The sequence below is a fragment of the Saimiri boliviensis genome, chromosome 17, assembly GCF_048565385.1.
Source record: "Saimiri boliviensis isolate mSaiBol1 chromosome 17, mSaiBol1.pri, whole genome shotgun sequence".
In the NCBI taxonomy this organism is placed as follows: domain Eukaryota; kingdom Metazoa; phylum Chordata; class Mammalia; order Primates; family Cebidae; genus Saimiri; species Saimiri boliviensis.
In genome coordinates, this window is record NC_133465.1 from 68,298,003 (window position 1) to 68,319,748 (window position 21,746).

The window sequence follows — 21,746 nt, forward strand, 5'->3', positions numbered from 1 at the left end:
CGGGCAGGGCCGTCCCGGAGCCCGCGCCTCGCCGGCGGCGCCGCTCCCGGTTCTCATTTCCGAACAAAGACGTGGACGGGACACAACTCGCCGACGCCGAGAGCGGCCGGAAACTGCGGGGAACGCGGGCCCGGCCATCCGCGCGTCTGCCCGGAGCCCCCAGAGGGGCGGCAGGGCCGGCGACCCCCACCCCTCGGCGCCCCGGGACCCGGACTGCGACCCCTGCCCCGGGCACCCCAGCGTCCCCGACGACTCTCCTTCCTCGGAGCCGCGGCCATCCGGCCCCGCGACCCCAACGACCCTCATTCCTCACGGCTCGCGGCGACCCCCGGCCCCGCGAGACCGCGAGCTCGGCCTGCGACCCCCCGCCCCGGCCGCCCGCATTCCTCAGCGCCGCCGGCGACCCCGGCCCAGGCGACCCTCATCCCTCAAAACCCCCTGCGACCCCCGCCCCGAGGGGGCCCCGCGCACCGCGACAGCCGGTCGCCCCGGGCTCCGCGTCCGGCATCAGTGTTCTCGGGAAACGCCGCCCGCCGCAGGCGCCGCCGGCGGCGGGACCCGGAGGGGTCGGGGGGCAGCTAGAGGGAGACGTCCGCCGCCGAGGCGCACTGACCGTAGCTGTCGTCCTCCTCCATGGTGCTGGCGGCGGGCTCCGCGCCCGAGCTCCCCGCTCGCGTCCCGCCGCGCCGCCGGCGTCCCCGCTCGCCTCAGCCCGGCTCGGAGCCCCGCCCCCGGCGCCCCGCGCCCTGCGCCCCGCCTGCCCGCGCCTGCGCCTGAGCCCGCCCCCTTGCCCCCGGCCCGAGGCCCCGCCCCTCGCCTGAAGCCCCGCCTTCCTCCCGCGCGCGCCGCACCCCGGGTACCCAGCCTCCTCCCGAGGCTCCGGCCTGCGCACGCGCGCCCACCTGAGGCTCCACCCCCGCCCCGCCGCTGGCCCCGCCTCTAGACCACGCCCCCGTCCCGAGACCCCTCCCCGTCCACCTCCGCGGGAACGAACAGGTTTCGGTTTCGCAAGGGCGGTGCAGGGCACTGGGGTGGCGGACTCGGCCAGACCTGCAATCCGGCTACACCACAAAGGCTCAAGGTCGTGTCCGGCCACTGAAGGGCAGGGTGATCCTTGCTGACGCCAACCTCCAAGGTCACGCCCCGCCCCAGAGGGCCTGGTCCTTCGCGAAAGACCACAAAAGCTATTTGAATTCATTTACTCCAGTGTCAGAACCTTTACACATTGCGTGTCGTAAGTTCACTGCTTCTACTTCCTTTTATTTGTCCTGAATTTAACCTGGGTCAAGATTGAAAGAGGGGCATCTCATGTCCCAGCGTTTGGGGATTTTATTCATTTATTTTATTTTTTGGAGACGGAGTACTGGGGTTACAGGCGTGAGCCACCATGCCTGGCTGGATTTATGATCTTAACCTTCATTGATTCTACCAGATTGCCCAGTTTTACAGGTGACTAAAGTCACATGTGGGGAGTCACATTTTTGGCCCTAGTGTGTCCTTGGGCTTGGGCATGTGAGCTCAGAGACCCAGCCGCATTTTGTTCCTCTTGGGCTAGACTTAGGACACTTTTAGAATTGACCCCACATTGACCTGGCAAATCTCAAACCGTCCATCGCAAGGGGTAGTGGACCCTGAGCCTCTTCCCCGGTATTAGCCACTCTCTCTGTTTCACTCCCTACTTCACTTCTAACCGCAGACTCACCAGAAGGTTCAAGGTATTTTCGAGCTGGCTTTCTTCCCTGAGCAGTCCCAAACCACCTCAGCTCTTGCTCAATGACCAGAACTCCAGAAGGAAAGTGATTCAGGTGGCTTGTTAATTCTTTTTTTTTTTTTTTTTTTTTTTTTGAGACGGAGTTTCGCTCTTGTTACCCAGGCTGGAGTGCAATGGCGCGATCTCGGCTCACCGCAACCTCCGCCTCCTGGGTTCAGGCAATTCTCCTGCCTCAGCCTCCTGAGTAGCTGGGATTACAGGCACGCACCACCATGCCCAGCTATTTTTTTTTTTTTTTTTGTATTTTTAGTAGAGACGGGGTTTCACCATGTTGACCAAGATGGTCTCGATCTCTTGACCTTGTGATCCACCCGCCTCGGCCTCCCAAAGTGCTGGGATTACAGGCTTGAGCCACCGCGCCCGGCGGCTTGTTAATTCTTACTATCAGCGCTCTAGACCTCTTAGCTGAACCTACAAACTGAATAGATTTGGAGAGGGAGGGATACTGGTATGATTGCTAATCACAGATGAGCAGAGAACATGAGTGTTTACAAATTCTGTTCCCTTACACTGTTCCATTAGATCAATGTTTTTCAGCTGAGTACAGTGGTTCATGCCTAGAACCCCAGTACCTTGGGAGTCCAAGCTAGGAAAACTGCTTCAGGGCAAGAGTTCAAGACCAGGCTGAGTAACAGAGAGAGTAACATTTTGTTCCTATCTCTACAGAAATATTAAAAATTAAAAACTGGCCAGGCACGGTGGCTCACACCTGTAATCTCAGCACTTTGGGAGGCTGAGGCAGGCGGATCACCTGAGGTCAGGCGTTGAAGACCAGCCTGACCAACATGGAGAAACCCCATGTCTACTAAAAATACAAAATTAGCCAAGCATTGTGGCGCATGCCTGTAATCCCAGCTACTCGGGAAGCTGAGGCAGGAGAATTGCTTGAACCCAGGAGGTGGAGGTTGTAGTGAGCCAAGATCACACCATTGCACTCCAGCCTGGGCAAGAAGAACGCAACTTCATCTCTAAAAAAAAAAAAAAATTAAAAATTGTCGAGCATAGTGGTGCATGCCTAGCCACTTGGGGAGTTGAGGTGGGAGGGATCCCTTGAGCCTGTGAGCTAGAGGCTGCAGTAAGCTATGACTGCATCACTGTACTCCAGCCTGGGGGACAGAGAGACCCTGTTACCAAAAAAAAAAAAAAAAAAAAAAAAAAGTGTTTTTCAAACAGCAGGTCATGACTCTTAATGGTTATGAAACAAATACTTATTAGATGAAAATAGAATTTTTAAAAAATTGTAGTCTGTCACACATAATACAGAGACAATGTGATGAATGCATGCGTCCATGGAGGAGGGCTGTCCCGTGTGCTTCTGACCATGGATCACTGTCAAAGAAACACATAAGCTGCTCCATTAGGTTACATTCATGATCAGAATTTTTGTTTTATTTTTTGAGACAGTGTTTCACTGTGTCATCCAGGCTGGAGTGCAGTTATGCTCTCGGCTCCCTGCAGCCTCTGCGTAGCTGGAATTACCACCATGTGCCACCACACCCAAATAATGTAATAAAGACAAGGTTTCACCATGTTAGCCAGGCTGGTCTCGAACTCCAGACTTCAGGTGATGCATGTGCCTCGGCCTCCCAAAGCACTGAGATTACAGGTGTGAACTACCTTGCCGGGCCAGAGAGGTCCCTCAGTTGTTATCTTTGCATGGTATTTGGAAGCTGAGGCTAACAGACATCAAAGTGAAGTCATGTATCTTGTATTTGTGTCCCCAGCCCCAGGAGCATAATGAGAAAGAGCAGGTGGCAGGGAGACAGGAGCCACGTGACCACTCCAGCTGTGGATTCTAACCCAGACCTCTTCCCCTACATCCACTGATTGTGAGAACCTTTAAAATGGGCTTGGGCTCCCTGTAAGTTTCACTGTGGTTTGTAAGTCCTTAGTGGTTGAGCCACCTTTTTTTTTTTAAGTTGGTACCTCCCTGTGGTTTTTGTTTTTGAAACAGAGTCTGGCTCTGTTGCTCAATCCAGTGACGCCATCTAAGATCACCCACAACCTCCACCTCCCAAGTTCAAGCGATTCTTCTGCCTCAGCCTCCCAAGTAGCTGGGACTACAGGCATGTGCCACCACGCCTGGCTAATTTTTTTTGTATTTTTAGTAGAGATGGGGTTTCACCGGGTTAGCCAGGATGGTCTCTATCACCTGACCTTGTGACCCACCCGCCTCAGCCTCCCAAAGTGCTGGGATTACAGACGTGAGCCACCACGCCCAGCCCTTTGGTTTTGTTTTTTGTTTTAGAGACAGGGTCTCGCTCTGTTGCCCAGGCTCATGGCTCACTCTAGCCTCCACTTCCCAGGCTCAAGCAATCTTCCCACCTCAGCCTCCTGCGTAGCTGGGACTATAGTTGCATACCACCACACCAGCTAGTATTTTATTTTTTCGTAGAGACAGGGTCTTGCCATGTTGTCCAGGTTGGTCAAGAAATCCTGGGCTCAAACAATCCACTCACCTTGGTCTCCCAAAGTGCTGGCATTACAGGCGTGAGCCACTGCCCCTGGCCACTCCCTGGTATTTTCCAGTTCCTGGCTCATAGCTCCCATAGCTCTGTTACAGTCTCTTGTTATAAAGGTGGGTTAGGCCTCACGAAACAGAATCTCTCTGGCCTTCTCTTGCTCTCCTGTCATCTGCCACAAGCCAGGACTCTAATCTGGCCCAACTTTCTGACTGTGGGTGTTAAGACCGTCCCCAGAGAGGGTCCTGCCCTGTGCCCTGGGAGAAGGAAGCTTCCATGAAAACCCAAACTGACTGGGCCAGGATAGCTGACCCTGTGGAGATCCCTGGAGGCTTGTGCCTACAGAGGGCTTGGAAGCTCTGTGCCCCTTGCCCATCTCTTCACCTGTGTCCTTTGCAACAGCCTTTATAATAAACCACTGAAGGTAAGTCCCTAGGTTCTGTGAGTGGCTCCAGCAAATTAATCAAACCTAAGGAGGGGGGTCATAGAAACCCCAAGTTGAAGCTAGTCGGTCAGAACTTCCAGAGGCCCAGACTTGTGACTAGTGTTACAAGTGCAGTCTTGGGGACTGAGCCCTCAACTTGTGAGATCTGACCTCACTGCAGATAGATAGTGTCAGAATTGGACTGGATTGGAGGACACCCACGTGGTGTCTGCTGCTTGGTGTGTGGGAATAAACCCCCGCACCTCTGGGCAGAGCAGTCTTCTGTGATGATTGTTGGGAGGTGACAGCAGACCACGGTTCAAGTTTTTCCTGAGACACTCCCCCTTCAGCTTCTCTGCCTTGCCTAATAATCTCAAGAAGAATTACAAAGGTTTTAAGCAGAGGTAACCCAAAATGTATTTTTCCGATGCTTATACCATGGTTTTATTTTTTTATGTATTTTTGTTGTTGTTGTTGTTGTTGTTGTTGCTGAGATGGACTTTCGCTCTTGTTACCCAGGCTGGAGTGCAATGGTGCAATCTCGGCTCACCGCAACCTCTGCCTCCTGGGTTCAGGCAGTTCTCCTGCCTCAGCCTCCCGAGTAGCTGGGACTACTGGCATGCATCACCATGCCCAGATAATTTTTTGTATTTTTAGTACAGACAGGGTTTCACTATGTTAGCCAGGATGATCTCGGCCTCCCAAAATGCTGGGATTACAGGCGTGAGCCACTGTGCCCAGCCGGAAGTGGGGTCTTTGAAGATGTAATGAAGTTAACATGAGATTGTTATGGTGGACCCTAATCCAATAAGACATGTGTCCTCACAAGAAGAGGGAGATTTGGACACAGAGACAGAGAAATGGCTGCGTGGCGACAGAAGCATAGTGGAGTGGTGTGGCCACAAGCCAAGGAGTTCCTGGAAGCGGCTGGATTCTCCCCACAGCCCTGAGGACACCTTGAGTCCAGACTCTGGTCTCCGGCACTGTGAGAGAACACATTCCCGTTGTCTGAAGCCACCCAGTTTGTGGCCCTTTGTTATGGCAGCCCCAGGAGCAAATATACAAAGCTCTTTAAGTTGTATTTAAAATTGTGTTATGCTGCCGGGCGCGGTGGCTCACTCCTGTAATCCTAGCACTTTGGGAGGCCGAGGCGGGTGGATCACAAGGTCAAGAGATCGACACCATCCTGGTCAACATGGTGAAACCCCGTCTCTACTAAAAATACAAAAAATTAGCTGGGCGTGGTGGCGCGTGCCTGTAATCCCAGCTACTCAGGAGGCTGAGGCAGGAGAATTGCCTGAACCCAGGAGGCGGAGGTTGTGGTGAGCCGAGATCGCGACATTGCACTCCAGCCTGGGTAACAAGAGCGAAACTCCGTCTCAAAAAAAAGAAAAAAAAAATTGTGTATGTGTAGATTCACTATTTTACGTGAATTTTCACAGTAAACTTTTAGAGGTGTTTATCAAATAGATACTATGTTAAGGGACTTCACTGAACCGTCCAGTTCTTCCTAATGCCCACATTTCATCTGGTCCTTTTTCTTTTCTTTTCTTTTTTTTTAGAGAGTCTTGCTCTTGTTGTCAGGCTGGAGTGCAGTGACACGATCTTCACTCACTGCAACCTCTGCCTCCCGAGTTCAAGCGATTCTTCTGCTTCAGCCTCCCAAGTACCTGGGATTACAGGCATGCGCCACCACACCCAGCTAATTTTTGTATTTTTAGTAGAGATGGGGTTTCACCATTTTGGCCAGGCTGGTCTCAAACTCCTGACCTCATGATCCGCACGCCTCGACTTCCCAAAGTGCTGGGATTACAGGCGTGAGCCACCACACCTGGCCCTGGTTCCTTCTTCTAAAAAAAGTAATTCTATTTCATTACCTTTATGTTCTCCCATCTGGTTGAGTCGGCTGGTGGTAGGGGGGATGCCCAGTGGAAGGTGCAAGCTGGAGGGTCTCAGGAGGAAGGCAGGACTGACACCCACCCTGCCCCTGTGTGCTACAGGTACAAGTGACGGCCCACCCCCCACCCCCATCTGCTAGAAAGCGGCGTGAAGGAAGGGCCAAGGACGAGATGTGGAGGGACTCATGTCCATGGAGTGGGTACGGCTGAGGCCATCAGAACACCAGACACTAGGACACCATCTATGGCCTCCCCTCCACCAAGGGAGAACTGTCAGCTACCACCTGACATCATTGCCCTTTGCCAAGGCCAGAATGCTGCCTGTTGCCAGACATAGGGACAGGAGGGATGCTGAGGATGGAGATGTCTGGGGACAGTGCTGCCTTCATGAGACAGATCAGGCTCGGCCAGGCGCCGTGGCTCACGCCTGTAATCCAAGCACTTTGGAGGCCAAGGCGGGTGGATCACCTGAGGTCGGGAGTTCAAGACCAGCCTGACCAACACGGTGAAACCCCATCTTTATATGTATATTTAAAAAGGAGAGAGAGAGATCGGGCTCAGCTGGGCATGCCAACCTTCACTTGCCCAATCAGTGTGAGAGCGATTTGTACTCCCTGAGACCAAGTGAAAGGGATGACGGAGAGGTAGCTTTTCAGGAAGCCAGCCTCTGACACCTCCATCCCAGGAGGAGCAGGCTGAACAGCAGGTAGACAGGCCTTTAATTCACGTGTCTTCAAAAAGTGAGTAAATACAAGACGGAGGACTCTGCAGCTTTGCCAGGGAGCAAGCCTCCTGGACTTGCTAATTCTGCAGTGTGGGCCTTGCAGAGAGGGTGGCACGCTGGCAAAGAAAGGGTGCTTAATCCCCGCAAGAGGCTGCGAAGCGAACTGTCACGCGGGCTTGGATTGGGGCATTGTCTTGCTTTGAAAACCCCCAGATTTTATTTTGCTAAAGCTTGCAATTTCTTCTGTGTGTAAATGGCACTTAAAATCTGTTTGTAATGGAACTTGATTGTATCCAGCTGTCACCAACTGTTCCTGTGCCACCCAAAAGACAGCTGGCCATGTGCCACGGTTTGGGCGTTCACTTCAAATAGAGGAGCTAGTGCTCCAGTTCCCGCTAGACTTCACCAAAATGTTTTCACTTATGAAGAAAAACAAAGTGGGTGCGGGTAGGGCTCGCAGAAGGCAATGTAAAGGGGAATTAGAGCACTGTGGATTTCTGAGCCACTGGTTTGATGGAGGGTGGGCTGGCTGTTTCCTGAGCAAGGTCCGAATGCAGTCACAAAGCAGGCTGCCTTCAGTAACTGCCCCAGTTCACTCATTCAACAAATATTTACTGGGTGGCTGGTAAGTGCTGAGCCTTGCCAAGAGAACTGTAGCCACAGAAGACAAAAATGGTAGAATAATACTTTTTTCTTTTTCTCTATTTAATATCTGTCGCCCAGGCTGGATTGCAATGACACAGTCTCGGCTCACTGCAATCTCAGTATCCCAGGTTCAAGTGATTCTCCTGCCTCAGCCTCCTGGGTAGCTGGGATTACAGGTGCCCACCACCATGCCCAGCTAATTTTTGTATTTTTAATAGCAACGGGGTTTCACCATATTGGTCAGGCTGGTCTCAAACTCCTGCCCTCAGGTGATCCACCCACCTTGGCTTCCCGAAGTGCTGCGATTGCAGGCATGAGCCACTGCACCTGGCCAACACATTCATTCTCAAATGGCCATGAAAAAAACCATCGGTTTATGTAAAAGAACTTGAACTCCCTGCACACATTTCACAGCAAGTATTTGCCATGTACTTAGACTATGTGTTAAAATCTGGTCTCATGATGGGAAGAAGCTTCCTAAATACTTCTTAGCAGCAATCTTGTGAGCTGTTTCTCACACAACGCCTAATGGATACCTGGCAGTCGTGTCCTATTGCTTCCTCTAATCAATAAAGCAGACAGGGAGAAAACCAATGAAAACACACATGCAAGACACGCACCGTGACAGTGACAGCTGACAGTCATGAGGATTTGAATGTAAGCTTTGCATTTTAGAGGAGAAAACCAAATTAACGATGCCAACTCATGGCAGACCCCTTAGAACACAGGTCTTGATTCCCGATCAGGCCTTCTTTCTCTAGGAAGTCATGATTCAAACCTGACTCCAGCCTGACCTTCCTTTAATCCTTTTAAAGAAGGAAAAATATACAGCAGTTTCCCCTTGAGAAAGCAACTCGAATAAGCAATGATTCAGGACAGGTTCTGCTAAGAGCACGCACATTTTTAATCTCAGGCTCCTGTCAGGGGGCGATTTCCTCAATGCCTGTAGTGCCTTCTGCCATCCCAGAACAATGGCCTGGACAGCTGCCCAGAGGCCTCCAGAGGGCTGTGGAAGACTGAAGAGGCAGGGGCGATTTGGGTCACAGAATAGAGGAGACTATATTCTCTGAACAGAAGTGGGAAACCTGTCAGGATTTGATGACTGGATTCATGTTTCTCGTCTTAAAGACTGTCCTGGAGGCAGGGCACAGTGGCTTTGGGAGTGTGCCCTACTACAATCACAATGCTTCAGGAGGCCAAGGTGAGAGGATTATTTGAGGCCAGAGGACTATCTGAGGCCAGGATCCTCCACTGACGGGGCACCCCTTCCAGTGTCTACAGTAGAGATCCCGACAGAGGGTGGATGGGTCGACTGGTAAGTGGGATGGAGTGGCTGGACCGGCCGACTGACTTCAGTGGGAGGTATTGACTGGATCGGTTTATTCTGGGCTTGATCTAGAGTGTGCATCAGATGCAACAGACTCACATCTTAGAGGAGCTCCGGGGTGCGGAGGTGAAGTGTCAAATCCTGGGAAGAAGTCGGTGGCAAGTGCCATGAAATGTGGGGATCAGGTCACTGAGGAGTGATGACTAGACTGCAAACTATGGAGAATCAACACAGAACAAACTGAACGTCAACTGAGGGAGACGGTGGCCGAGAGGGGACACAAGGAAACCAGGGCTCTTTAGGATGGGAGATGCCTGAACATGTTCCCAAGAGAAAAGAGTGAGACACGGGAGGCGATGGGGCAGTTCGTGGAGCAAGGCCCCCAGGGTGGACGAGGCTGGCTTCAAGGGCACAGGTGGGTGCCAGCATACACAGAGGGTACACTTGGTCTAGCATCTCTAGCAGAGGTCCCCACAGAGGATGGAGGAACAGCCCCCACACTACACTTCTTTCCCGCTCTCCCATGCCCACCACGCAGCCCCTCTTCGAGACATCAGATCAGAATACTGGGTCTGCCCAGCAGCTGCCCTGGGGACTGCTGGACATGCACATTCTCAGGCCTCATCCCAGACCTGCTGAATCAGAATGTGGGGAAGGAGCCCAGCACCTGGTGTTTTAAGGACTCCCTGGCGATGCTGGCGCTCACTCAAGTTTGAGACCGGGGACCAGGACAGCAGCTCTCAACCCTGCTGCTTGATACCCCGGGAAGGTTTAAATGCCAATGCCCAAGCCTCACCCATGGATTCTGATACCATGTATGTCAGTATCAAATGCCTCTCCCCAAGAGCTCCTGCTGCCCCACAAGCACAGAGAACCCTGAGGTAGGAGGGAGAAGGGAACAGAGGGAGAGGAGCTGCTTTTAACTTTGGTTTTCCTGTGTTGTTTAATTTTTGGGGGTGGGTGGGGATTCTTGAGGTAGCATCGGAAGTCACCTGCCAAGGGTAGTGGGCACATACACAATGGGAAAGCAAAACAGTTTGCAATCATCACTGAAAAAGATGAGTAAGAGACCAAGGACAGAAATCCGAAAAGGCAGGCAGAGCCCAGGGAAGGGCAGCCAGACAGCCCTGAAAGCCGAGTCCATGGCACCCAGGCCGCCTTCTCCAAGGGTCATCCCCAGCCCAGATGCAGAAGGAGTGGGGGCCGAGTCAAGGTGGGGTCTGTAGGAAGCAGCAGCAGGGCCACCTCTGGGCAAAGTGTGAGCTCCAGGGAGTTGGCTCAGGTGAGAAGGCACAGAAAGCTGCACCTCTGCATGCCACGGGATCTGTCTACACACGGTCCTCCTCTAACCACCAGCCCCTCACTTTCCCACAACCTCATCTGCACTAAGTTTGTCCAAGCTATGAAGACTCGAGGCAGGGATTCTCATAGCATCCAGTGTTAAACTGGCCTGCGGGTCGCTGTCATAGTCACAACGAGCCCTATCACTGTGTTAGGGACAAATGGATGCCCACCTGATTTCCCAGTGTCCAGACACCTGGGCTTTTTCCTAACTGGAGGACTTAGGGCTCACCCACTGCCTACTTCCCATGCCTAGGGTTCTTCCTGGGTTCCCTGTTCTGGTAACATGCCAACAATGTCAGACAGAATCTCTCGCCACCTAAAGGCCTTCCTGAAAACATCAGTGGGCCACCTGCTTCTCTGACTACTACTTGGCCTCTGAACTCAACTGACCACCCTAGCAAAAATCATCTTAAACTCCACCCAGAACTGTCCCGTCACCTCACCTCTTCTCCTAAATATCCAAGTGACCCCACTTCTAGCCTCTGCTACTATTACCAATCTCTTAGCTCCAGCCTCGGCCACTTCTTGGCCAGCCTGGTGGTCTGGTCATCCTCACCTGCTGTCCCCTGAGCCCCACCTGCCGCCTGTCGGGCCGTCAGGCAGCCTGGAATCCACTTCCAGCCTCGGGAGTCTAGAAAGCACATTAGACAAACAGCAGACCCTTCCTGTCAACCAAAATCTACCCTGCGATTTTGGTCCTGACTTATCGTTACCAGCCAAGTCCCACTAGCCAGGTCCCACATCTGACCCCCTTTCTGAATGTCACCTCACCCCGTGGTGCCGCCTTGTATCTCCCTAACAGCACCCGCCCTGCCCTCGAGCCATCAGTGCTGTCCGTGGACCTGCCCTCTGCCTGCGAGACCACATCAGTGTGTTCACCTTTACACACCCAGAAGCGGCCCCAGTGTGTGGGAAACAGCAGTTAAGAATGGAAAAACTGGGGCCGGGCGCGGTGGCTCAAGCCTGTAATCCCAGCACTTTGGGAGGCCGAGGAGGGTGGATCACGAGGTCGAGAGATCGAGACCATCCTGGTCAACATGGTGAAACCCCGTCTCTACTAAAAATACAAAAAAAAAATTAGCTGGGCATGGTGGTACGTGCCTGTAATCCCAGCTACTCAGGAGGCTGAGGCAGGAGAATTGCCTGAACCCAGGAGGCGGAGGTTGCGGTGAGCCGAGATCGCGCCATTGCACTCCAGCCTGGGTAACAAGAGCGAAAACTCCGTCTCAAAAAAAAAGAAAAAAGAATGGAAAAACTGGCCAAGGCAGGCGGACCGCTATGTCAGGAGATTGAGACCAGCCTGGCCAACATGGTGAAACCGTCTCCACTAAAAATATAAAAATTGGTTGGGCGTGGTGGTGTGCACCTGTAATGCCAGCTACTCGGGAGGCTGAGGCAGGAGAATAGCTTGAGCCTGGGAGGTGGAGGTTGCAGTGAGCCGAGATCGTGCCACTGTATTCCAGCCTGGGTGATAGAGTGAGACTCTGTCTCAAAACAAAATGAAAGGAATGGAAAAACCAGTCTCGCCCGTGTCGCCACTGTGCCCAGCACTGGTGTCAGGTCACCACCTCTCCAAGTCTCAGAACCCCTCAACCGCTGCCCAGGCTACGATGCAAATGCCTTCAGACAAGACCTCTGGGTCCACAGTGTGCCCCACCCTCTGCCGCCCCTTTGGTTTGAGTCATCCAGGAGCTACCTCATCTCCCTTCTTCTTACTTGGCTGTCCTCATTTTGGGGTGTCCAGCCAAACCCCAAGGGAGAAGCGAAGACATGACATCCTCTGGTGGACACCCTGGGGTAGAGAAAGCTTCCAAGTTGCTCGGGGAGGAGGTGACGAGACACACATGTCAAGTCACAGAGGTGCGGAGGGCATTCATGACAGGACCTCCTGCGCCGCCACCCGCCTGCGACCCGGGGTTCAGTCTCCTGGTCACCCCGTTCCCTAGGGCTGCTCTCACCAAATGTAACCTCCTGGTCACTGGGCTCCCTGCAGGGGCCTACCTGCCCCTCCTAGCCCAACCTCAACTTCCAGAACAGGTGGAATCAGCAAGACCCTGGTTGGGAAGTACCTTTTTTTTTTTTTTTTTTTTTTTTCAGACGGAGTTTCACTCTTGTTACCCAGGCTGGAGTGCAATGGCGCGATCTCGGCTCACCGCAACCCCGCAACCTCCGCCTCCTGGGTTCAGGCAATTCTCCTGCCTCAGCCTCCTGAGTAGCTGGGATTACAGGCACACGCCACCATGCCCAGCTAATTTTTTTTTTGTATTTTTAGTAGAGACGGGGTTTCACCATGTTGACCAGGATGGTCTCGATCTCTCGGCCTCGTGATCCACCCGCCTCGGCCTCCCAAAGTGCTGGGATTACAGGCTTGAGCCACCGCGCCCGGCCTGGGAAGTACCTTTTTAAAAATCAAGTGAAAAAACAAAGACACAGGACTCACAAAAACAGAGGATTTTATTGCACCAAGATCTTGGCAACATGTGGGGCTCCCCGGGCCCCTGGAGAGGAAGTGCAGAGGAGGACACAGAGCCCTGCACACAGACAGGTGCGGCCATGCAACCAGCACGCGGGGCAGGTGAGAGAGAGGACCCAGGAGAGGCAGCGCTGTGCACAGGCCCTGCTCGCTCCAGCTCCATTTCCAAGCACAGAACTCAATCGACCCAGATCCCAAGTCAACGAAGTTGACTGCTACGACCAAGGCGCGACTTACTGACGTCACCTCCACACGTGCACATCGCCTGGGGTATGAGCTCGTTTTCTGGACCTCATCTTTCCTCCCGTCTAGCTGATGGCTCCCGTGGACAGAAGGGACAGGACTCCACCCAACACTGATAAAGGCTGCAGAAGTCATCTCGTGCTCACTACTGCCCAAGAGTTAATCAACGTGTGTCCCTCAGGAAAAGGTTTTACAGTTTCTAGTGGAGAAGAGAAGAGACTGATTGGGAGGAGAGAAAGGAAGGAGACGGATTGTGCTAGCAGACAACTAATTTTCAACTACAGAACACCACGCGGAAACCATGGCAGAGGAAACAGTTCACGCAGGAACGCAAGTCGACACCGGGAGGAAGAGGAACACAGCCTGCCCATGAAGGCATGTGCTTTCCCTCCCAGGTAAGTTACAAAGCCAGAGCGTGGAAGCCAGGCCCTCATCTTTGAACATTCAGAGACTGGTCCGCAGGAGAGCGAGGAAGACACCCTGACCCGGTCAGGCTTCCACTTGCTGCTGCTGGGACAGAGGCAGCCACGGGAGCATGATTCTCTCCCACCTTTCTAAAAACAAACGTAAAAAACGGAAGAAAATCCAAAAAGAGCCACCCACCCACGTGGAAAAAATAAATGTATCTTCCCTTATTAAAAAGGCAATTCTTTCTACAACCGGTAACCACCCAGGCCTCAAGCACGGAGGCAGGAAGCAAAGCTGCCCCAGGAAGAGATGCAGAGAGCGAGGCAGCCCCCTGGACGGCAGGACGCCTCCGGCCCCGCGGAGCCACACCGAAGGAGCTCTGAGTCCAACACCAAGTCCATCTCCAGCTGCAATGACACCGGGAGGAAATGCTGGGGAGAGACCCGACAAGGAAGGGTGTCATCGTCACCTTTACGCTTCCCACTCCTATGAGGGCATTTGTCTTTTTCTTGAAACATCCCCTTCTCTGAGGATTTCCCATATTTATTTAATTACAAGTTGGCAGGCACAGCTTGAGCAAGATAGAAAAGTAATCTTGAGTTATACAATCATTTAAATTCCAAAGCACTCACAAAATTGAGCAAACAAAGCCGCTATTTTCATATTTGGGAAAGGAAACATATTGCTAATGGAAGCCACAGGCCTGGTCAAAAATAAATGTTTTGTATTAAGTAGTAAAATAAATGGAGAATTCTACCCCAAGGCCACCACCTCAGTGAAGACCTGTGGGTTACTGCAGCTTCGAGGGAAGCTACAGCACAGCCGAGCAGCCTTGAAAGCAGATGTATTCGCAGGTAATATCAAGGGCTCCCCTGACCCCAAACAGCCTCTGCTCTCCAGGACAGTCGAGAGTTACTCACAAGAAAGGGCTGCACAGCAGGGTCACCCTCTTGAATTCCATAAAAGGGAGAGGTGGCTGGCTGGGGTCGGCCTCAGGGCTCTTCCTTTCTAAGTACAGGTGAGGCCAACAAAGGGGCCCCACAGAGGAAGCGGGGAGGGCGGACTCAGACACAACGGTAGTGCCAGCCCCAAGGAGCAAGGGATGGCTCGCAAAGAGCAACCAGCCACGCACCAGGAGGCCACCTGGGGGACGAGTGGCCACCATCCCCCACTCTCTCGATAGCCCCAACCAGGGGCAGGAGCCTCTGCCAGCACGGACACTGTCCATGAACGTGAGATCACGCAGCCCGGCGCAGCTGTCCAGCAGGCGTGCGGCCACCTCTGCTCCACACACACTGGAGCTTCTCTTGCAGAACTGGTTGGGAATGTCACCAAAGAGGTCCCAATCTAGAGAAGCCTCAGAGGCTCTACATCGGGTCGTCTGTGGACACTGATACCGGGAGAGCTCCTACCATGGCAGCAGAGCCCACACAGAAGGCTCCCTCAGGCCCACAAGGACAGCTCCCAGGAAGGGACGCCTTGTCTCCAGGAGGCTGCAGAACAAAGCACAGCAGTCCTGACAGTGAGAAACAGGACTCCATCTTCCCATGGCCACCCTCGGTATGAGTCCAACCCAGGAACCCAAGGCACGGCACCTCGATGCAGCCAGCAAACCCCATACGCCCTTCTTCAAGTGACCAGGACATGCCAGATATACACACCCCACATTCCACACACCCTTCTGCAAATGATGGGGACACATGCCAGATATACATACACCCCACATCTCACACATACTGCACACACAACCTACACACCCTTCTGCAACTGACCGGGACACACACCACAAATGCACACACACACCAGGTGTACACACGCTACAGGCACCCCCTTACACACACACATCCCACACACACTTTTCTCCAAGTGACTAGGATACACACCATAGACATGCCCACACCACCTAACACACATGCCAGATACACAGCCCACATACATCACACACACACGACACACCCTGCCACACCCTCTATACACACCCCCAACACACATACACACGAACACCCCCACAGCCCCCGCACGGAACCGACCTCTTCCACAATGGCACCGTCAGCGGCGGTAGCTGAGACTGGCAGCCTTCGCTGGGTGAGTCACGGACCAAAAGTTCCGTCGAGTCTGAAGTTTCTGGAAGGCGTTGAAATTTCTCCTCTTCTCTCTCTTATATTTTTTAATTTTCTTTTCCTAGACAAAGAATCACCGGTATCACAGTTCCCAAAAAGGGTTCTTTCCTGGCTTATGGGGCTCCATGCAAGTCACCAGCTTCCTGCAAACAGGCAGGGCTCTCGAGAGCTCTCTGGAGACCCACTCTTCACAACGCCCCCTTCGCACCACACCCTGCTGTCCCCCTCTACTGACAAAGTGGCAGAAGCTGTGAGGACGCACGCCCTGTCCACAGCCACCCGCCCAGACAGGCCTGGGCAGCCTGGCTCGTGTGCTCAGCTGCTTCACGCCGCTGCTGCCACCTCCCACTGCCCTGGCCACATGCAGTTCCCCACCCCGGCCCCGAGCTGAGCCACGCCACCCGGCTCCCTCAGGCCTGTGGGCACCATCACCCATCATACCTTCCCTCGGTCAAACTCTTCGTCCCAGTCGTCAACCACGGTCTGGGTCCGGGCCAGTCTGCTCTCTTCAATTGCATCCTGGCTGACCGCCGACACCCTGCCATCCCAGGTCAGAACTACCAGGCAGACACAGGTGTCAGGTAGAGTGTGGGTTCCTAGGTACCCTGGGGCTTCACTTGAAGAGTGTCATTTACCGAGACTAGTCTACACGCACAATCGGTCAACGATTTTGAGCGCCATCTTGTGGCGAGCAGAAGGACGAGAGGACAGCTGGACCCGCTCTGAGCTAGACCCTAACCCACGGCCGCACGGTTTAGTTCTCTCTCAACCCACGACCTCGTCTGCGGAACAAAGATTTCATGTTCTGTCTCGAAGTCTGAATTAAATCCTGCTCCAAGTAAGAAGTGACAGTGCCTACGTTGGAAGAGCTTGGTCACTCTGCCCGTGTCCTACCCAAGACCCAGCAAGGGTTGGGCTCCTCGCCCGGCCCAACCCTCAGAAGCAGCTGTTCTGAATCCTGCCACGGATGGAAGCCACCTTCGTGCCACAGCCGAGGGTTTAAAGAGGATTCCAGCAAGCGCTGAGGCTCTTGTTCCCACTCCCAAGCGAGGCCCGCCCTCCACACTCACAGGACACTAGGGTCCATTCCACACCTTCCCTCCTCCAGAGTAAACCAATCAAAGGCAAACAAGTCCTGTCTCAAAACCAGTACCTTTTCTCCCGTCAGCCTTATCGGAGGAGTATTTGAGCAGTTCCTGCACCACATCAGACTCTCGCTTTCCATTCCAAGACACAGGAGGGGCTGGGCCCAGCCCTGCAATCAGAGCAGCCAAGAAACATTTATCAACGTTGAAAATAACCCACCAGGGAAACAATCACATCTTTTTTTTTCCTTCTTCTAAGACAGGGTCTCACTATGTTGCCCAGGCTGGTTTCAAACTCCTGAGGACTCAAGTGATTGTCCTGCAGTGACCTCCCAAAGTGCTGGGATTATAGGCATGAGCCACCGTGCCCAGCCCAAATGCTTATTTGCTAAAGTTCTGACGAAACAGAGAAGGCTGTTGTCCAAGTCGATTCATGAAAAAGAAAACATACAAAATCACAAAAACTCAGAAGCAAAAAAACCTCCAAAAGCCCCTTCACCAGCAGTGTAGTAAGTTCTCAGGCTGTCGGAGGGAGGGAAGAGAAGCAGATTTAAACGGAATCCGCCTTGCCTAAGGGAGAGGCCCTGTGCCCCACGACCAGCCTGACACCGGAACGGCTACAGAGGCGGCGGGAACGGCCACGCTCGGCTGCTGCCATGGGGACCCCAACCCGAGCCCTGTCCGCAGTGCCGTGCAGGTCCACCCAGCGTGTCAGGACCAGGGCAGCACTCACCACCCTCAGTGGGCTGTAGACACCATTTCTGAACTAGTCCTCTGCCCAGCCAGCCACGAAGCCCCCGGAATAAACTCACTTTCCTTCACACAAATGACCTCCAGGGCACTGTGTGAAGGGGCCGTTGTGAAGACTGGGTCTCCAGAGAGCTGGCGAGGGCCCTGCCTGTCCTCAGGAAGCTAATGACCTCACTTCTCCCTGCCTCCAGTTCTCAGTGACCTCCAGGCTAAGTATCCTCTGCCCTGGCACAACAGCATCCATGGCTCCCTCTTGTCCACAGAGTTGAGACCCGGCCACACAGAGCGGCCTGCCTGCTGCCAACGTGCTGCACCTCCTGCCCTTGGGGCTGGTACCCAGCCCATTCAGCCACTCTCCTTGGTGCACAAGACAGAGAGGGGATGGGGCCAGGCACTCTCCCCCAGAGCCCATACAGCCCCCGGTACCTGCCTGCTAAGCATGAACCATCACTGTGTGGTTCTGGCTCTGGCAGGGAGTCCGAGGGCCCAGGGAGCACTGCTCAGGACGTACAGCCAGCACCTGGCATGGACGCGGGCATATGGCAAGTGCTCAAGTGATGTCCCTTCAATTCCTGCACTAACAAGCCAAGTCCGCTTTGCTGCGAGGGCAGCACAGAGCACACCTCAGGTGCAATGTTGGTGCAACACTTTCTTTTGATATAGCACAACTTATATATTTCAAAAGGACAAGAAGTTAGTATCATTTACCGTTTCTTAAGATAAATCTCCTTTGAATGGGAGCTTCCTTTCCAGTACTTTGTCTGCAAGATGTATCTAGAAAATTTACGACTGTGGGAAACAACTGCTTAAATCAAATGGGAGGGAAGGGAAGGGCCTGTGGTTTTTCTTTTTGATTAATTGCTGTAACACCGACCTTCAGGCGGCTGAGGGAATTTCGTATTTTCTTTAGACACCATTAGGAGCGGAAGCTCTTGTAGGACAACTTTGATGCTATATGAATTTTGCCATTTTGCTAGCACTGAAATGACTCTTGGGTCCACCACTCCATTAGAACTCTTAACTCCATTCATATTAATTTTTGTTACAAATCTTACAAAGGGGGGGGGTGCTTCTGGGTATTTAGGTCCACAATCTATTTTAAGGCTGTATATTCGGTTTTCATAAACTGTCCGAGCCTGCGGTGGCTGCATCTCGCGTCGCTGTCACTTGAAGGCCTGCCCCTTCTTTACCCCCACCCGTACCCTCAGCACAACGCTTCTGACCACATGCTGGCTTGAGCCACATTCCGCGATCTATTCCATACCATTTCATTGTTATCCATAAATTCCTTTCTTAAGAGTTGCATTAATACGAATCAGTCTCCAGGGTTCTGTTGGCCCCCAGATGCACTGCCACCATTGAATCTTCCAGACAGCAGAGGAGGCCTCACTCAAGCTCGCTCCCCTATACCAAGCAGCCAGGACGTTCTCTACCCTTCACTTAACAAGTGTGCTCTGTGGGGGGTGCCTGCCAAGGCATGCCCCAGCAAGTCCTAAAGAAAACAAAAGACCCTGCAGCTGGGGGTGGTGCCCAAGCACAGCCACAGCACACAGGTCCCCAACACCAAGAGCACCATGCTATGATCTGAAAGGCCCAGCTACATAAAGGTAGAGGAAAATTAACTTTTGAACCCAACCCTTCTAAGTTCAAGTGTCACAGAAAAAAACTCAGGCTGGGAGTTCATGGGAAGCTGTAGACAGGAACAGCTTTGAATCGGAAGACCCACGGCAGTCACAGAATGTTCTAAAGCTCATGTGCACTGTAACCTCTCCCGTGGGGTCGTTTTAGTCAAATACTTTGACATGTAAGGAAGCTTTGACCCCAACACCCAAGGGAACAGACTCAGGGGCGGGGGCTGAAGGTTGGCAGGGTCCCAGGGTCCTCCACATCTTCTCCCAGACCCTCCCCCAAACTCAGACACAGTAGGTGCTGCTCTCAGCCTGTGAGCTCACCAACACCCCCCTTGCCCAAATGCATACCCATGCAGTCCCCAGGACACCAGCCATTCACAGTTGGTGTGTGGCTGCTGGACTCAGGGACAGCAGCGTCTCGGGGCTTGGCACTCCTCGGGCCTTCGAGATGCCCATCCTCGTCTACTGCCCGCTGTGGCTCCTGCTTTCTTTTTTTCTTTTTCTTTTTCCTTGGAGACTCTTCCATGGCCTCTGGATCACCATCACCCGTGGGAGAGCAGCTCCTGGGAAGTGAGAGGCAGCAGTCAGCTCTGAGCAAGTTGGAAGGGGAGAAGGAGCTCAGACCCACCCACCTGCAGGATGGAGAGGTCATCACCCCAGCTGTGACCCAGGGAGCTCACAGACACCGCCTGCAGCGTGGAGGTCGCCACCCCAGCTGTGACCCACGGAGCTCACAGACACCCGCCTGCAGCGTGGAGGTCGCCACCCCAGCTGTGACCCAGGGAGTTCACAGACACCGCCTGCAGCGTGGAGGTCGCCACCCCAGCTGTGACCCAGAGAGCTCACAGACACCCGCCGGCAGCGTGGAGGTCGCCACCCCAGCTGTGACCCAGGGAGCTCACAGACACCCGCCGGCAGCGTGGAGGTCGCCACCCCAGCTGTGACCCAGGGAGTTCACAGACACCGCCTGCAGCGTGGAGGTCGCCACCCCAGCTGTGACCCAGGGAGTTCACAGACACCGCCTGCAGCGTGGAGGTCGCCACCCCAGCTGTGACCCAGGGAGCTCACAGACACCCGCCGGCAGCATGGAGAAGATGCCACCTCAGCTGTGACCCAGTGCACAGGGCTCCCCGTAACATTCTTCCTCTACACGCATTAGTGGATGCTCCACGCACAGCCACAGAGACAGCCACATTTCCCATCCTAACTGAGCCAAGCCTGCCAAAGCCAATGTGCAGGCTGCTTGGGACCTGATAGGACTGCAGAGCCTGCCCGGCCAGGGATCACCTAACCCAGTATTCGTGGACAGCCCTGCTCATGCCATGATGGACACTACTGTCCACACCACTGTCATTTCAAGGACCAATCCACTGGTATTTATCAGAGGAGATATTTGTCTTTCTTTTTTTTTGAGACAGAGTCTGGCTGTCACCCAGGCTGTAGTGCAGTGACGCAATCTCAGCTCACTGCAACCTCCGCCTCCTGGGCTCAAACCATTCTCCCACCTCCGCCTCCTGCGTAGCTGGGACTACAGGCCCATGCCACCATGACCAACCAATTATTGTTTTTGGTAGAGACGGGGCTTTGCCATGTTGCCCAAGTTGGTCTCAAACTCCTGGGTTCAAGGGATTCGCCTGCTTCAGCCTCCCAAAGTGCTAGGATTACAGGCGTGAGCCTCTGCACCTGGCCAGAGGAGACATTTTATCACATATTCACCTTTTAGAAAACCACGTAAGCAGATAAGTGGACTACATTTCCAGACCATACCTACGTGGGGGTAGATTTTGTGGTTCTGCTTTGTTTCTCAGCAGAGGTGCACAGGTGCCACCTCACTCCTGCCCTTACCTGTGCCAAGGTGGGTCCTGGTGCAGGCTGCCTTCTTCACCGAGACCCTCTGCTCCCTTCCTCCTCCGCTTCCTGCTGTTCTCATGGTGGCTGTCCGGAACACACACCACCTGCTGGCCATTCACCTGTGGCCATGTGCCATCTTCCTGCCATCTGACAGCAGGCAGCAGTGCCTGGCCCTCCCTCCCGTGCGTGGGGCTCCCACGCTGTCTCTGTATCTGCCCCTCCTGCAGGGTGGCGGCAGCTGTGGCCTCTGGGCACTTCCTCCTCTTCTTCTTCCTCTTCCTGTGGGGAGACGCAGTGGCCTCCCTGACGTGCTGTGAGAGGCACGTCTCTGAGCCTGGCCTCTGGAGCTCTCCCACGAGGGTCTTTTTCCTCTTCTCAGAGGGGCTCCGGGGGGGCTCGCTGGCCTCTGGCAGCTGGTGTGGAAGGGACACAAGGTCCCCATTGACCTGAGGCAGGGCCATCGAGATGGAGGAGCCGCTCCGTGGTTCTGACGTCCCTGGGGGTTTGGGGGTACTGGACAGCAATGTAGGGTGGGGGCTAAAGGGGGGGTGCAGGCGGCTGGATGAGTGGGAAGCAGGTGACACAGCCCT

General features: G+C 53.9%; 2 protein-coding genes, 1 long non-coding RNA gene and 1 pseudogene across 7 annotated transcripts in view; 1 reads left to right on the plus strand and 3 right to left on the minus strand.

The window, feature by feature from the left end:
• The window catches only part of CYTH1 (cytohesin 1), a 110,780-nt gene extending 110,055 nt beyond the window's left edge, over nt 1-725 (minus strand). Inside the window, exon 1 of one of the 2 annotated variants that reach the window (XM_039476111.2) lies at nt 614-725. In XM_039476111.2, coding sequence (XP_039332045.1) covers nt 614-635 — 22 coding nt within the window. In that variant the 5' untranslated portion in view covers nt 636-725. Of the gene's footprint in view, nt 1-471 lie in introns of both variants that reach the window. The other variant, XM_039476114.2, reaches the window with a different exon arrangement.
• A 261-nt stretch (nt 726-986) lies between these two features.
• On the plus strand, nt 987-12,983 carry LOC141581908 (uncharacterized). The gene is made up of 3 exons (XR_012514727.1): nt 987-1,234; nt 3,496-3,632; nt 6,220-12,983. It is a non-coding gene; the product is annotated as an uncharacterized LOC141581908 (long non-coding RNA).
• Nucleotides 12,984-13,031: 48 nt separating this feature from the next.
• The window catches only part of USP36 (ubiquitin specific peptidase 36), a 48,429-nt gene continuing 39,714 nt past the window's right edge, over nt 13,032-21,746 (minus strand). For all 4 annotated transcript variants that reach the window (XM_074389018.1, XM_039477005.2, XM_074389019.1 and 1 more), the window contains 6 exons: nt 21,151-21,744; nt 19,654-19,868; nt 16,993-17,094; nt 16,281-16,396; nt 15,750-15,900; nt 13,032-15,212 (listed from right to left, as the gene is read on the minus strand). In XM_074389018.1, the coding sequence (XP_074245119.1) occupies nt 15,769-15,900; nt 16,281-16,396; nt 16,993-17,094; nt 19,654-19,868; nt 21,151-21,744 (1,159 nt within the window). In that variant the 3' untranslated portion in view covers nt 13,032-15,212; nt 15,750-15,768. The remainder of the gene's footprint in view (nt 15,213-15,749; nt 15,901-16,280; nt 16,397-16,992; nt 17,095-19,653; nt 19,869-21,150; nt 21,745-21,746) is intronic.
• LOC104651982 (ubiquitin-conjugating enzyme E2 variant 1 pseudogene) lies at nt 17,101-19,647 on the minus strand (annotated as a pseudogene).